This window comes from Phoenix dactylifera, chromosome 17, assembly GCF_009389715.1.
Source record: "Phoenix dactylifera cultivar Barhee BC4 chromosome 17, palm_55x_up_171113_PBpolish2nd_filt_p, whole genome shotgun sequence".
In the NCBI taxonomy this organism is placed as follows: Eukaryota; Viridiplantae; Streptophyta; class Magnoliopsida; order Arecales; family Arecaceae; genus Phoenix; species Phoenix dactylifera.
The window spans coordinates 14,697,846-14,713,871 of NC_052408.1; the positions used below are offsets into that span (position 1 = coordinate 14,697,846).

The following is a 16,026-nucleotide window of genomic DNA, read 5'->3' on the forward strand; positions in this document are numbered from 1 at the left end:
AAGTTGTTCCTGTTAAGTTCTGAGAACAATTACAAGGAGTAATTTTTTAGGTCTTTATAAGATTCTGCAGATAATTCGTTTTTTACCAGAATTAGTAGTAACAAAACGTTATTAGGAAGTCCATCACATCATGGCATTTTCTCTACAGCTACCATGAACCTTAACAAGAATTCTCCTGAAATTATCTCTACCATCATATACCCTCATTGGCCAGTCATTCATATGCATATAATAACAGCATTCTTCGGAGCTGGGTGGAGCTACCGGATGCCATGTTTTCTCAGAGGGATAGCTTTGCTGAAAAGAATTAACAGACTCCAAAGAAAACGAAATGAAGTGAAATAAAGTTCAACAACTTTTTCTCGCCCCAGCAAATTGTGCTGGATTCCTCCTTTCTGTTATTCTATTTCATTAGCCCACAATTCACGGTCCGTTCTCCATTGGCAAAAATCTGTCAAAAATATAATTGTCTATTCAACCAGTTGAAAGAGCTGCTTTAGGTTCAGCAGCACATTTGCATGATCTCGAGCTATTTGCCAATTCCAATAACATGACACCCATGGGTAGGTGAGACAGCATACAAACTACAAGAGCCTACGAATTTCAGTAAATAATTAAGAAAAGCTTGCATGGAAGATAAACATGGTAGTAAGAAAGGGGACAGCAAATCACTATAAAGCTCTGGAAGGTTTAGTGAAAATTCAATTAAGAAAGAGAAAATTACATTCTGTGTACACTTGGGTGGCACCAGCCACCTCTCAGCCCTTGCAGCATTCAGGAAATAGAATCTTAGAAGAAAACGCAAATGATGGCATTGTTCCTGAAGGATTCTTGCTAACAAACATCTTAATTGTCCTTTCATGTCAAAGCGAGTGAGACCTGTCCTTGCAGAGAAATCTAGATTGCTAGGGGCAAGTTCCGCAGGTCTTACTATCCAACTTATGAATCAATGTTCTTACAAACTATGACAACATAGTACTGGTAATGCAGGATATTAAATTCCTTTAATGTCAGAGCTTCTTCAGATATCTCCTGCACCATAAAGCTCACAAGCTGATTTTTGTATTGATTATCTTACAACTCAGATGGGTCACAAGCTTTCTATAACACCTGGACTCAAGCTTCTAGAGCTTTGAGACTTCACATGGAAGTGCAAAGAGACCTTAATGTGGTATTACAGGAAGGAAAGGCCTGTGGTGGCTGCCAAAAGACCTAGTAAAATGAACCTGTGGGGAAGGCAGAACTTCAAAAGGAAATGACTGATACAGATAATCCTGAGAATTAAAACCTCTCACGTAACTGAGAAATTGCTCAAATTCCCTGGATGCTGTCATAGGAGCAGAAATGACAGAAGTCAGGACTGGAATTTGGCCAGAAGCACCATAGGATACAGGGGACTTTTCACTCACAGGACCAATATGTGAAACAAAGCTGCTGTTCTTAGGAAAAGAATCAAAAGCTTCAGGTTGCATAGCTCCTCGAGGACCTGGCCAATCCAGCACATGAGGGTTCCTTTGAGCAATGGCTGCAGAACTTGGATAAGTCGGCAAACGGATAATGCTTGGAGGCTGCCCTGGCTCTAAGTTGGTATTGACAGTAGGTGGAGGGCATCCTGCTACTCGAACAGCAAGCATCTTCCCCTCAATCCTGTATCCATGCATATTTCTCACTGCCTCAGCAGCAAAGGTAGGATCAGTATACCTAACAAAACCATATCCTTTACTTAAACCTGCTTTTTTGTCCTTGATTACCACTGCTTCACTGATGCGTCCGAAAGGTGAAAAAAGCTCTATTAGCTTATTAGTATTCACAGACCGGGGAAGATAACCCACGAATAGTTTAGATTCATCAATCTCTTTGAAGGGCTTGCCGCTAGATGCTGGTACAGAATGCGAAGCTGGGTTTGGCGTCCAGGGTACCGTGGAACTACTAACTGGTAGGCCATTAGAGAAGGAGATTCCATCACCTCCGAGCTCTGCAAGAAAGCTAACCTGATGCTCATTTGTCCGTGCCCCTGGGGCTGATCCTGTCAAAGGGCAAGCAGCAGTAAGATGTGCCACATCGCTACAGATATTGCACGACACATTGGTTTGGAATGCTGCCTTTTCATTTCTACTCGAACTGTCCTCTCTGACTTTTCCTTTCAACTCAGCAAGCTCTCTTAGCTGAGCATGCTTGTGCTCATTCATTTCTTCTTCCACAGGAACCAGTAGCTTCTCCACCAACTGCACTGCAGCATCCAAAGACTGCTGGGTGTCGGCCTCAATGTAGACATGCAGGTCTTCATTCTCAGATGGGTCATATTTTGCATCCGTATGCTGCTGGACCTTTCTTCCCTTGGCTGAACCTTTACCTCGTACAAGAATCCTAGCTCCAGTCTCCTTCTCCATTCTCTTTTGTGTATGCCCGCGGGGACCGATTATAAGGCCAAGAAAGTTGTAGCCAGGGTATTCTTCTACTGGTATATACAGCTTCCTGTAGAGCTTCGCAGGCTTGTAATCCATAGGAGGTTTAAAAGTAGGATTCCTCTGAATTAACTCTGAAATGATCTTCTGCCTCTTCTCTATGAGCTTTGTAATCAACTTTTGATCATCAACAAGTTCTCGTGCCTTCAACTTCTGGTTTATTTCAAGAAGCTGAGCATTCAACTTCTGGATTTCCGGATCAATTAGAGTTTCAGTTAGAGGCCAATTGACAAAATCAGGAAGCTTTAGAGGACCCAGCATCTTTAACTGGCTGTCATCGATGACCCATCTTTTTTTCCTCTTCTTAGTAGCCATAACACCACCATCAAATGCTGCCCCATCAGCTTCTGACTTTGTATCCCATCTACGTGGTCTTTTCTTACCAGAGCTCCCTGAATTTTCCTGTTCTTTTGAACTGATTACCTCATCAATCAAGTTACTGGGCTTGTCCTGGGGATCAGTGCCACTAGGACTGGCATAAAACTCTGGCTTTGAGTCATGGTCCTGTTTCTGCCTCTTTTCTACTTGCTTTTCCAATCTATCTGCTGATCTTCTTTTCTTCTCAGAACTGGAGTGAGAAGAATTTAGCTGGTGTTTTTCATTATTGCTGCAATCATTAGGTGATGAATGTTCCTCACCAGGTTCATTGTATAATGCCTCACTTGGTTCTGATTCAGTGGGCTTGCCATCACAGGTTTCCCTCTCAGTATATTCTTCTTCACCAGGTTCCTCCTCCTGGTTAAGTTCTTCTTCACAAGGTTTCTCTTCTTCATTTGGTTCTTCCTTATGTGGCTCTTCATCTGGTTCTTCTTCACAAAATTCTTCTTCAGACAGGTTGTCTTCCTCGCCAGGCTCCTGATTCTCAACATCAGCATGTTCATCATCACAGCCAATTTCGATGGGAGAGTTCTGATCAACTGAAACTCTCTGCTTCCCCATATTTTTGCTGTTTGCAAAATTAGCAGCAGTCATTAGCACGCGAGTAGATTACAACATGCACAACTATTTTGTTATCAAATGCAAAATAAATCATCAACCATGACAAGTTGTTAAACACACACACACAAAGAGAGAGCGAGAGAGAGATGATGGACTTAAAACACAGGCACAAAAGATATAAACAAATAATAGATTATATTAATTATGTTATCATAGGGCTTTTCATGAATGCTTTGATCCACCGATTTTTCCAGAGATAAACGTTGTCAATTCTAAAGCCTTCAGCCAGCCATTATATGCTATTCTTCCAAATGCTACATTGCCAATTTTTCTTTCTATATTAGCTATTTTTGGACCAATCTCATCTTCAAAAGGGAATTCGAGGTTACAAGTGACACCACTTTGTCACAGTTATTGGGAAAAAGAAAACTCAGAAGATTAATGGCTCTCTTTTAAGAGGAGGGGGAAAATATATATAACCATCAAAAACTCAATCCCGAGGCATCAATGTAATCTAAGATACCAATAGATAAAGACGGCTTTCAAGAATAGTTGATGAAACTTTAGCATTTCTTGATTCATCGGTATTTGCAAAATTTCTCTATCTATCGATGTCAAACCTTGAGGTGGACGAGAATAATGAGGACCAAACCCCCATAACTAAGCTAAACCGGGAGTTGCTCGAATAAAAAATTTAGCCGATAAAGAAAAGATAAATCTGTAGCACACACACACAAAAAAAAGAAAAGATAAATCGAAAAAAACCCCGCTACATTGTGGTATTCTTAGAACAATTGAAATCTTTCCGAGAAATTTCGAGGCTTTATCTCCCAAACTCCGTTTATTTAAGGAGAAGTAAGATCCACATATGACTACAATCCAAGAACCCTAAGTTGAGAAATTTATATTCGGGGAAAGATGGATTCAAGAAGATAGACTCAAAACCCTAAAAGGAGAGCTGTACCTGGAATCTTTCCCATTAACCCTAGAGGCCAAGAAATAAACAGAGGAAAAACGAAAGAAAGAACTCAGGGTTCCGAAGGAATCCAACCTGTTCGAGTTCCAGGAGAGAATGGAGAACGAAGCCCTGATGGCGTGTCAATGGAGGTGTCTCTCCGGAGAAATGGAGCGGGTCGTCGTCGTCGTCGTCGTCGCCGTCGCCGTCGTCGTCGTCGTCGTCGTCGTCGAAGCTCTCAGGAGAATAAAGCCAAGATGAACAGAATTACGACAAAGTCCTCAGATCTCGAAATCATTTGCAAGAAGTACCGCGCGAGCAACGGAAGAAAAAGCACAAGTAACTGCCACACAACGGCAGAGAAACGGCACGGGAAATTTGGGGCGTTAATACAAGACTTAGCTATAGCATTTTGGGTTTTACAAAATACATAAATCAAGTTAAAATTGATTAATCTAATTCTTAAGTCAAGAATTATCGTATCAAGTCCATCAAGTTTATAAAAATTCTTTATTATAAAAGTAATTATATTATTATAATAAAGGCTTTTAGTTATTATAATTCTTAAATCAAGTTTGAACTTTTCCACAAAGATGTGCTTGGCCTTAGTTCAAATTAATGCAATAAATATATTTATAAATTCAACTTTTTGCAAGGATTATACATAATAAATAAGTTTCTACTATGCAATAATCTTAAATGGAACAATTTTGACAAATCATTTGTGTGTGATAGGTTAGTACAAGAAATATTTTAGTAATATTAACTTTAGTCTAGAGTGTTATAAAAAAATATCAACAAAATCTTTACATTCAATGGTTCACCAATTTTATTTTGGATGTAAAAAATTATTCACACAATGATCACAAATCTCATCTACGGTCACTAATATGGATCTTTCGATATAAAATTTTTTCAATAATTGAAATTATATTTAATAATTTATAAATATTTTTTCATTATAAAAATTCTATATAGTAACTACAATATTTTTTTTTGGCTAAAGTAGGTATTTTATATATTACATGTACGAATACACCTAATAAAGTCAGAAAACAAAATATCGCGAAGTGCTCAAGGCAACTCAAAATAAAACCTGGTGTCATCATGAAAACTTTGCAATTAAAAAAAAAGATATTTCAACTTTTTCTAAAGATATTTATCTAATTCTCCATTTTAACTCTAGGTGCATAGGACCTCAAAATCATTTTACGATGACCATATAAATCTTATAAATTAGAAAACTTAGAAAATTTTAATATTAATTTAGGGAAGTTCATCTAATTTTCCATTTAACTTCCGTTATGGGGCCCATGACCGCATAACCATTTCATGGTCGCCGAATGGATTAACATAAAAACATTTATGAAATAAAATTTTCACTAAGGGACGTGTTAATAAGTATCCATTCAGTTTCATCCTCTCACCTGTGGAGAGGCAGATGCAAGCAATATTAACTTCTGCAGTTAAAAGAAATAATTTGTACATCAAGTTTGCATTAAAGTCGACGAAATGTTTGCCGAATTCCAGTTCGGAATTAATACAGATATTATGGCTTCTTGGCTCTCCCTCCCCTCGTTCCGGTCCCGAGTCCAACGCGGGTTCTTAAACCCTAATCGCCCCTACCGAGTCTTCGCTCGCCGGAGTACCTTCCGTTTTCCGCCCGCCCTATAGCTTCTCTTCTCAATAGAAGGACGAGAGGGGGTTGAGAAAGAAAACAAGGGCCTTCTCAGATTCAAAGGTTCCAAAGTCTTTGTTTTTTTTTTCGAGTAATGTATGTTTTCTTTCTTTTTTCGAAGAAAATTGAGAAATATGTTAGTTATTGAGGGATTAGGTCTTCTGGGTTAAAAATGCAGCGCCAGCATTAGTTTTGTGCTTGTGGAAGTTTTCATGATTAGTGAAAGATCTCAAAAGTTGACCACTATGTTCGTTATAGTTTACTTATTGACTGTAGGATAATATTTGTATTTATAATTTTTCTTCTTAAACTACAGTTCATAAATTTCTGGCTGAAACTTGCAGAAGAATTCACTCAAACAAGTAAATAACTGAAATATGTTATTCAGATGTTTTATTCAATCATTTTATGCTTCATTAAATTGTTATAGAGCAGATTCCTTTTCCTATAGTTGTGGTTGCTGGCAAGTTTTTCAAACATATTAAACGCAGATTCTAAAGACCTCCCAATCAAGCTTGCATAAAAAAATTTAGACTTCCGAGGACCTTTGATAAGTCAATTTCCTACACATGTATTTGAAGTCATATGCCATGATTCATTGGCATTATTATGTCTAAGTTATTCTTCGTTTTTGATCATCGATTTTGCTATATATTTTAAATTAATTGCAGAATATCTCAAAGTAGAATGTTTGTTAGTTGATGATTTATAGCAAACCAAAATTCCATTCACTAGACATATCTGAATCTTTACTCCATTTAGAAAAATTACAGCATCAGGCTATCAAGGAGACTTCCTTGGTTCACGAATAAGTGGTTTGCAAAATTTCTCGAGGGGCATCCACCTTGTAACAAGCCACAAGCCAGAGAATTCCTCATAACAACACCAGTTATCAGATCCCATCAGGTGTTTTTCTTCTCTTCATAATTTCTTTCTTATATGACAATGTAACATTTGTGCTTCAAATTGATAGCTAACATAGTATGCGACAATCATGATAAATTTGGTTATCTAGAAAGCTTTATAAAGAAACGAAACTGCAAACTGGCAGAACTGTTTAATGTCATCAGCTGGGCTTTGGCCGAACTTGTAGGATTGGCACTGCTAACTTGGTTTCTCAAGGCTTCAAGAACCTGCTAATGGAGGAAGTGACACTATAGTGAAAACAGTTTGGAGCCTCCAACTCATTGTTCCTCTCTTCTATCAAAGATGAAATTAGTGGAAATTGCAACTATATGTTGATGATTCCTGTCCTCTAGGGGTGGCAATGGTACAGAACCACCCGACTCTTGCATTTCTCTTTCCCCTCGAGCGACTTCATGTTGTTGCACGATCTCTTGTTGTTGAGAAGATAAACCATTGATTGTGTGGTTGGATGGCAAGGGTACTTCTCGTTGTGGCCTGATCTTTTGTCGTTGAGGAGATAAACCATGGACTTTGCGGTTGGATGGCGACGGGGACCTTTCAATGTTAAAATGTTCTTTATTAAAACTGCAGCGATTTGAAGAATCTTGGAAACTATCTAGATTCTGAAGGTGCCGCAGCAGGTTTGTCTGAGATGATCCACTGGTTGGGGTAGCAGGCATACTTGTGGACAATGGGGTTAGGCTTCCAGACTGCCTATTCTCTTTCAAGTGCTTCCTGGCTGTATGATGCCATTTTCTTAGGGCAGTTGCAACTCTCTCACTGAATATCGTAGGCCTCATGTTGGAACCCATCTGTTAATGACCATCATGTCTGATCAATAATTTGTATTTATTGATGGAATCTGCATTTTGCTATTCGAGTTTACCTGTGTTACCAATGCATAGAGAGGAAGTGTAACATAGCTGCATAGAACCTGTATAAGGACACTGATCAAAGTAAAAAACATATTAGATATACTGCAAGAAGAAAAATCACAGAACATTCTTTTACATGCCTGTGTAAGATCAACTAGTTAATATAACTCCCATGTTGGCTTCATCTTCTTATTTTCATTTTTATTTACTTAAATGTCTGTTATGATCTTAGCTTACTTTCTTGTAATTCTGATTGATTTTAATAATCTCAAATTGTTTCATGAGTTGTTTGAAGAGAAAGACAAAGCAAAAAAAATGTAATCTGGTATAGAAGTTTCAAAGAACAACTAACGTATCTTTGAGGATTCCATAAACTTTTGTCCATGATGGATATTAATAGGATATTATAGTTCCCCTTCACTGAGTAATTGAAATGCACACTCAAATATAACTGAAATTGGCCATTACATTACAGGGTTATTGTGTTGATTATGTCAAATATTGTTTAATGCATAAACCAATAAAGTGCAATAAACAAAGAGTAGGAAGCTAACCCCGTGGAAAATCTGACGACGATGTCTTCTACACGCTGGTGGAAGCATGAAGGAAACCCGAATTCATACTGTGAAAATAACATATAAAAAGTCATATTAAAACATGATCAGTTTCTTTCTTCTTCCATCTATGATTTCCTGGCCAGTCAACCCCCCACCCCCTTGGTTGTGCAATCTGTTGCAATTACAAAAGATCAGTAGATTTCAGAGCCTTACCCAGCTCCACGCAAAAAAGGCAAGCTGAAAGGCGTTCTGCAAGACAATTAAGTATATAAAGGGTTAATCTAATGATGGCGTGTCTATATCTGGAAGAGATTATTGTTCTTGCAACCTCTTACAGGTTTTGTGTACCCTAGGAATCATGAATGGGACAGTACCTGGAAGAGGACAAAGTGGATGAGGTACAGCATAAGCCGAGGACATTTGAACCAGAAGAGATCATCTGTGGGATGAACGACCGGCACTCCCTTAACAACATCTCCTCGCTCCATGATTTGTAAGGCCATCCTTATTATTATCGCCTGAAGCTTTGTCCCTACAAGTAGTATAGTCTGCAAAAAATCTTCCTTGCATTAAATAACTCTCATGAAGTAATCACAATGATGATCATTACATTTGACAATGATGTGCTTCTTCTTTTTTAGAAAAAAGAAAATGAGGGTCCAAGGTGGAAAAATTGAGTAAATTGCTGTATTTAATCTGTGAGGTATCATTGCAATAGGATTAGATAATCAGGTCAGGGAAAGATAAATATGCTAAACTTCTCTAAAGAAAGAAAAATATGCTACTTAACAAGGTGAAAACATTGATCGATTTTGTATTAGTCTATCATTGCAGTGTGATGTAAAAGCAATTACTTTAAATCAATATCTGATAAATACAAAGTTTCTTGAACTGTATTCACGTTAAAATAAAAAAAAGACGCTGAAAACTTTGAAACTAAGCTGGCATTCTCAACTTACAATTAAAGGGATAAATGGATGCCATTGATAGGAGTGCCAGCCTGCCAATAAGGATCGTATAAGTACTTAACTGATATACATACAAGTTCTGCTATTATGTGATGGTATAATAAAGATAGAGTTGCATAGCATTACCACGAGTGTTAAATAGCAGGAAGAGTACTGCAAAGGCCCATAGTGGGGGGCTGCAAGTATTCAAAACACAAACAAGAAAGGAACCATTAGCCTAGTTAACATATTAGATGGCTCATACATATTATTATACAATCTTGTAAAAATGAACAAACACAAGCTGAGCTCTAAATACTGCTCATGGAATGGGTAGGTTATGTAATGAAATTTATATGGAAAGATATTCTAACAAGCATGAATGTTTCAGACTGTCCAATCTTTCAACCAGGTGCATTATTAATTCATTCTCTTATAGGCAATCGATCAATATGAGAAAAAATCTATTAAAATAACTTTCAGTAGTGTTTCTCAAAACTTTTTATTCAGAAACCGGCAACAATGATAATGTTAGAATCTTATGATAAAGTTGTCTTTTGGTAGTGGCAGAAGGAACCATGCAGTGTAAAATTCTCAATTCCCACAAGAATTACGCCAGAACCTTTCTTTCTGTTGGTAAGCATAGCCATCTTAGTTATGAAAGCCATTTTTTTGTTATATTTGGTAGTGATGTATTATACAGATATCTGCTGATTAATTTGGCAATCTAGAGCATCTTTCAGCTTAATTAGGTTATGGTTCATCTCCATCTGTGGTTGGAGGTACCTTCATCTTACTAGCTACACTTGCCAACAGTCTTAAGAAATTAGATGGACGTCAAAAACATCTCAGCATACCTGATCCCTACCACGACCTTCAAATCCTCCTCCAGTGATCTCTTTATGTAATTTCGAAAGTCAAACTTGCTTGAGCTTTGCGGGGCTAAATGTGCCTGAAGTTATCAAGTTAGAATGCCTCTCTTTGCAGTTTGCCAAATGCTCTTACATAACTCTGTTTTGCTATTAATGGCGTACCATGATAAACCCATGTCGTAGTGTCAGATAATCAACTTTTGGAACTGATCTCACAAACTGTCTAAAGAAACACACCTGTCAAAAAGGATTAGACTTTTAAGTATAAGGCAGAAGTTTAAGAAATAATCGTCTGCAATTTGGCTGTTCTATAGCAAATTGTTTTCAGAAATGCATTGTTGCATTTCTTGTTGTATTATAGAGTATATCTACCAATCTGTATGCACAACCCTTCCTATGGTATTGAATCAGAGTTTCGGTATTTTACTGTATATATTGGGTTTTATGATGTGCTATTGAGATATTTCATTCTCTCGGCACTTATCCTTGAAATTTCTTTAAGAAATCAAATAACAGAAAGCAGATTATTGGCTAGCTTGGAAGTAAGTAATTCCTTTTCTCTGTTAGTGTTCGAATGGCCTATTGTTTAATAGATTAAAATAATTTGAGCCTGTGTTTAGCTGATTAAGCATAATGGCTCTTTTCCTCTTTGTAGTGGTGATTAACGAATTGTCATTATCCCCCCCCTCCCCAAAAAAAAAAACAGGAACTTAGGGTGATGGCCCTTACAATCCAGGTGAGAATCGGCGACTTGCTCCAGAAGTTCAGGTGACGATGACCGAATGAAGTTTCTCTCGCCAATCGAAATCTGTCAGGATCTAAGGGTACCATTTCCGCAACACTGCAGCTATAAGTATATTGAGAAACAAATGAATGAATTCCTTTTGTGAGTACTTCTGACCATTTCCTTTATTAACATACCATGCGAGAACTGGTATTCTGCTGTCCTCGTCTCAAGCTCCCATGATTTCCAGTGTCTCATCTGCATCAGATGTTTTCCTTCAACATAGATCAATGAAGGGACCTATTTCTGTGATGGGTATTCAATGAGTTCGCCATACCTTTAAACTGCCCAAGGCCATAGTGGATATGCAGTAGAGCACGTGGAAGACGGCTAGAACGAAGATAAATATGTGGAGCTGGTGGAGACCATCGGCAGAAATGAATGAAACCTTGTTCTGCAAGTTCATAGACCAGTCACTGCTAAGCTAATATAGATAAGAATTCAAAAGGACGCATTGCAGTAAAATGTTAAGCTAAGATGAAAAACAGGTGGCACTCTGTTGTGGTTTTATTTATACCAAATAAATAGAGTATTTGGGTCAGAGCTTTGCATTCCCAAATCTATTTGGAAATCTAAAGACACCTCAAAGAACAACAAAGGAAAATGCCTATATCATGATATGACAATGATGAGGAACACAGCGTAGAGTGTTAGCGTAATTTTAGGGATCATGTAACAACTTGTATCGTCTATAATATTTTTTTTTATTTTTTTAGAATAATTTTAGGAATTACATAACAACTTGTATTAGCCAGTAATATTTTTTATTATTAGCCTGATCTTATATCAGGTTATATTATCTTTTTTTGTATGGAGTTTATATACGAGTATATAACTCTTGAGATATACCGAATATGATGGAACAGAAAAATAAAATCACTTATTCTGCAAATATTTTAACACAGAGGAGTTGAGCGTCAATGGGCTTGGCTTTGGTCCAGATTTTTGAAAATCTTGAGAGGGCCTGTGCTGCAGCAGTTAAGTTTGGCCTGCAAGATCCTGGATCATACCTGGCCACCCAGATTGAGACTTGAGAGGTCAATCAAGATGAAATCATCTGGTTGATTTTTGTTTTTATGTGCTATCATCTTCCACCAAAAGTCGGTCAAACAATTTGTGGAACCAACGGATTCCAAACATTCAAAGATTCCAGTTTGACAAAGGTGGGCGAATGACATAAACGGTTAGGGAGGAAACAAAGAGGGACGGCAAATGACAAGCCTGACGTTATGCCATGCTGTCATTTAACATGACAAAAAGCCTGCAGTAGCTTCAGCCTATGACTATTTGTCATTTGAACTAGTCAGATCAATAAAGTTCACATTGGATGAATTACTGCAGGTCTTCTAGGTTGGGCCCTTCGGCTAGAATTTCCATCATGTAGCTGGACTACTAAAAGGCAGCTTAGAAGCACGAGCAGGGAAGGTACTGAGAAGCCAGCCAGTGAGAGGGTGGATGTGGGCCTCTCCATGACATTTCCATCATTAATAGCAGATGGGAAGGTTAAGTTTAACCTACTATATCAATGGTAAGGACATTCATGCCACGAGTTGTTGACCAGGGAATAAAGAGCTAACTTGCCTTGGCCGCGCATTTGTCCGGCTCCGCTCCACCGCTCAAGACTCGTCGGAAACTGGCCATGGATTCTGAGTGGTGGAGAAGCCTCCGGCCGGGATTGCTTTCGCTGGATTCATGGCTCCCGGAGCCAGCAGCATCAGGGGCTTCCATCTTGCAAGGGTGCCATGAATGGGCAACACTCTTCGGCACGCATAAATCAGTGATGGTGCCTTGCCCAACCGTCAGGAGCAGCGATACGAAGCCGAGCAGCATCAGCTCTGTCGCAGAAGCGGCAGCATCAGCCGTATGTCTGTGTGAGAAAATTATGTTGATGGAAATCTTGGAGAAGCATACCAGATTTGACCTTTTCCAAGGCTTCATGGAGCGCCTTTTTGTGATGCTTTTTTAACCACTGCAGACAACCACGAGACTTACTGTTAAAATCATTGGAGAATTGAATAAGAGGATGAAATTAGCCGGATAGCTTTTTTTTTTTTTTTTTTCGCTAAAATGAATGATTCATATAATACATTAAAAAAAGATCGGAAAACAATAAATAATTAAGCGCTCTAGGCAACTCCATCTCTTCAATCTATAGGATACTTCTGGAGTGACTAGCGGCCTCGTTAGCCTCTGAATATGTGTTTGGCCATAATAGCTCGGATATTCCAAAACAAAAGGTGGCACTCTTCCATACCGCCGGTACCATTCTGAATTTAGCTAATTATCGTCACCGAATCACCCTCAAGTATAACTTCTCTAGCCTACAATATGCACGGAGCATGACCTAAGCCGGCCCATGCCACCCTCAGCTCGGCCCTATAAAGTAAAACTTCTCGTGCGATGTTCGTAGGACAGTTGATAATTAGCTACTTTTAGCTCGAGTGCTCAACCTACCTTAGATGCGAGGTGGATGCCATGTTCAATGGCAATGGAGATGACGACGAGAACAGCGCATATCATCGCAACTGCCCATGTTGATGTTTCCTCTAGATTTCGTCCGCTTTCTCCTGTGCCCATCCTCGTAGTACACCTCCTTCAGGGGATACGAGGAAGAAGGCGAGCAAGAGGCTTCTGAAATGGAACCAAAGGAAGCCCAGCTATAAGTAGGACACTCTCACCATGAGAGTGAGAGTGGGAACGGTATTATTTGATGATTGACCGTGGAATTTTCTTTACTTGGACTCTCGTTCATCTTACACACGTCGCGTCTCCAATCATCAAGTCTACCGAAACAAGTCGGAAGGAGATCAATTCGTGACCGAAATCGCACTCTCGTCGCAACTTATATCTGCAAGTCGTGGGGGTCGTGCTTCCACAATGCATTCCGCTTGTGGTTGCATTCGCCGTCACCAAATTTGTAAGGGCTCTTGTGGGGTCCATTGAGGCCAATATCTCTCCACAAGAATGGAACGGCCCCACCAGCTTCCAAGAAGCCTTCTACACCATTGGATGGTCATGGTAAGAGGAAAAAAAGTTTTTGCGACCCCCTGTGGTACGCTAGTTCTGCTGCACTTCTCTGACCGCGAAAAAGATATCACGAGCACTAGCAAAAAATCAAAAAAAAAAAATCAAAAAAAATCACGAATAAGTTTGAACGAGGATCAGCTGACCAACACACTCACTACATAGAGACAAGCTCGGATCCTCTATTTCAGGAGCGGCCCGATATATTTGGAGATCTAAGATAAACTCAAGTAGGCCTTTTTTTTTTTTCTCTTTTTGTCTGATGCTTTTTTGCGGTGGGACTTCTTTGAGTCGCCTAAGAATTGGACCGGCTTTGCTCTATTTTCTTCTCTATAATGTTGCCAACATGGCTGGGACGTCTCCCCCAAGATGGCGCCATATTGCAGAAAAGTATGTTTGACGGAGGGATCATCTTTGTTCTAGGAGCTAAATTGATCCTTAGGACCATCTGCAACATAATCAAGTTTTTTTTTTTTTTTTTTTGACCAGTAGGATTCTGAAATTGCATGTGTACTGATAAAATTTATTCAAAAATATGCATCGCGCAACGATTCCAAATAGCATCCTCGAGAGAGAATTTCTCATTTCATAGCCTGAAGGTTCGCCCAGCTGAGCTGACCCAACCCAAAGGCCAGGGCCAGATGGGATAAAGTTCAGTACTTACACCCAGTCCTTACTACTGTTCCAAGAGATATAAATTTCAAATTAAAAAACAACAAAAAAAAATAGATTAACATTCTTAACAGCATATGCTACTTTGTATCCAGACTCACAAGAAGGTTTGAATCATGGTTGGGCAGCTCTTATTCATAGAGTAAAAAATAATGATCGTGGTGGTGTCTTACTGTTACCGTTCCATCTTTTCATAAAAAGGAAGACGTAACCCATAGATCAAATAAAATAGAGGTATCTGATGGATGGTTAACTAACATGTACTTAAGTTAATTTTCATTTCATACATATGCAGCACCAGGTGATTAGATCTTATAAAGAAGAGCAATTTTGGCCACAATTAAACGATCCAATTATTTAAACACAAGAAAAGGTTTAGTCCGTCATAACGTGGAACCACAGGAACAATCTCAGTCTGTGAAGTGCGTATAAAATGTACCATATTGTCATAGCCTACCTAGAAGACCATAAGTATCCACAGAAAACAATGTTGACTGAAATTTTCCAATCCAGTCCAAAAATATCACGGTTTCACTTCAGATGACACGTTCAGGATGAAACATTTTGCATTTATGGAATCTGACCTTAAGCATGGGGGACCAGAATAGGTGATAAACAAGTTTCACCATCTTTCCCGCTGCAACGAAAAATAAACCAACACCATCACCTCCATTACATGAACCAGAAAACAAAGAATCTCCAAATTAAGTTCTGAGTTCTGAGTTTCCCAAATTAAGAAAGAACTTGCCCAATAAAATTTGTTAGTTGAATGTAAATTTTTATTTTCTGTGCTTCAAATCTATCCATTATGTGATCCCGTAATAAAGAAACGACCATTTAAATTGGTATTCGGTAGGTTGACACGAAAAAAAAATCATAGATTTGAAGGGAGAAAACACTCAATACTCCATTCATGAGACATCTCCCAAGAAGACATGCCTTAATTGCTCCAAGAAACCTACGACTTAAAGCTTTAGCACACGTCTAAGACCGACTCTAAGTACAACGGCAAATGTGATAAATGGTCAAACTCCAACCTGAATACCTTTTCCAAAACAGAGGAAGGGCGAACTTCCACAAATCTATAAAAAAAAAAAAAATGACAACGAGCGATCAGAACAATAAAAAAGCAGTTATGATTAGACGAAAAGAAGGAAGCTAATCTAAATTTGCAACTTTGAAATCTTACCTCATTGTGCATGTGGTGTGAACGCCTGATCTATAGTCAAGGCCCGGTCCACTTACCACTGTGAACCGGGCTTGGCCCGTCGCTGGCCCCGGAAGTCTTCTTCTCCCTCTCCGGAAAGTCCGAAACTAGAGCTGCCGGAACATAGGCTCCTCTAAAGATAATG

The 16,026-nt window shown here is 38.8% G+C and overlaps 2 protein-coding genes and 2 long non-coding RNA genes across 5 annotated transcripts; 1 reads left to right on the top strand and 3 right to left on the bottom strand.

Moving 5' to 3' along the window:
• Nucleotides 1-1,035: 1,035 nt before the first annotated feature.
• Nucleotides 1,036-4,653, bottom strand: LOC103719402 (splicing factor-like protein 1). The gene is made up of 2 exons (XM_008808619.3): nt 4,456-4,653; nt 1,036-3,411 (listed from the first exon to the last, which is right to left on the bottom strand). Exon 2 carries the CDS (start codon nt 3,402-3,404, stop codon nt 1,164-1,166), a length of 2,241 nt encoding a protein of 746 aa, XP_008806841.1. The 5' UTR covers nt 3,405-3,411; nt 4,456-4,653; the 3' UTR covers nt 1,036-1,163.
• A 1,236-nt stretch (nt 4,654-5,889) lies between these two features.
• LOC113463551 lies at nt 5,890-11,517 on the top strand. Of its 2 annotated transcripts, none has more exons than XR_005506724.1 (4): nt 5,890-6,100; nt 6,800-6,943; nt 8,729-8,868; nt 10,901-11,517. It is a non-coding gene; the product is annotated as an uncharacterized LOC113463551 (long non-coding RNA). The 2 variants fall into 2 exon arrangements; XR_003387950.2 differs by having other exon boundaries at nt 5,892-6,100; nt 6,811-6,943.
• Nucleotides 6,945-13,746, bottom strand: LOC103719403 (MLO-like protein 6). The gene is made up of 15 exons (XM_008808620.4): nt 13,433-13,746; nt 12,890-12,947; nt 12,560-12,813; nt 11,256-11,372; nt 11,116-11,176; nt 10,924-11,012; nt 10,357-10,431; nt 10,180-10,274; nt 9,470-9,519; nt 9,335-9,375; nt 8,750-8,923; nt 8,589-8,624; nt 8,373-8,440; nt 7,830-7,890; nt 6,945-7,755 (listed from the first exon to the last, which is right to left on the bottom strand). The coding sequence occupies exons 1-15, from the start codon at nt 13,553-13,555 to the stop codon at nt 7,222-7,224; spliced, it is 1,836 nt and encodes a 611-aa protein (XP_008806842.2). The 5' UTR covers nt 13,556-13,746; the 3' UTR covers nt 6,945-7,221.
• Nucleotides 13,747-15,222: 1,476 nt separating this feature from the next.
• Nucleotides 15,223-15,977, bottom strand: LOC120104266. The gene is made up of 2 exons (XR_005506725.1): nt 15,864-15,977; nt 15,223-15,756 (listed from the first exon to the last, which is right to left on the bottom strand). It is a non-coding gene; the product is annotated as an uncharacterized LOC120104266 (long non-coding RNA).
• Between the last annotated feature and the right edge of the window lie 49 nt (nt 15,978-16,026).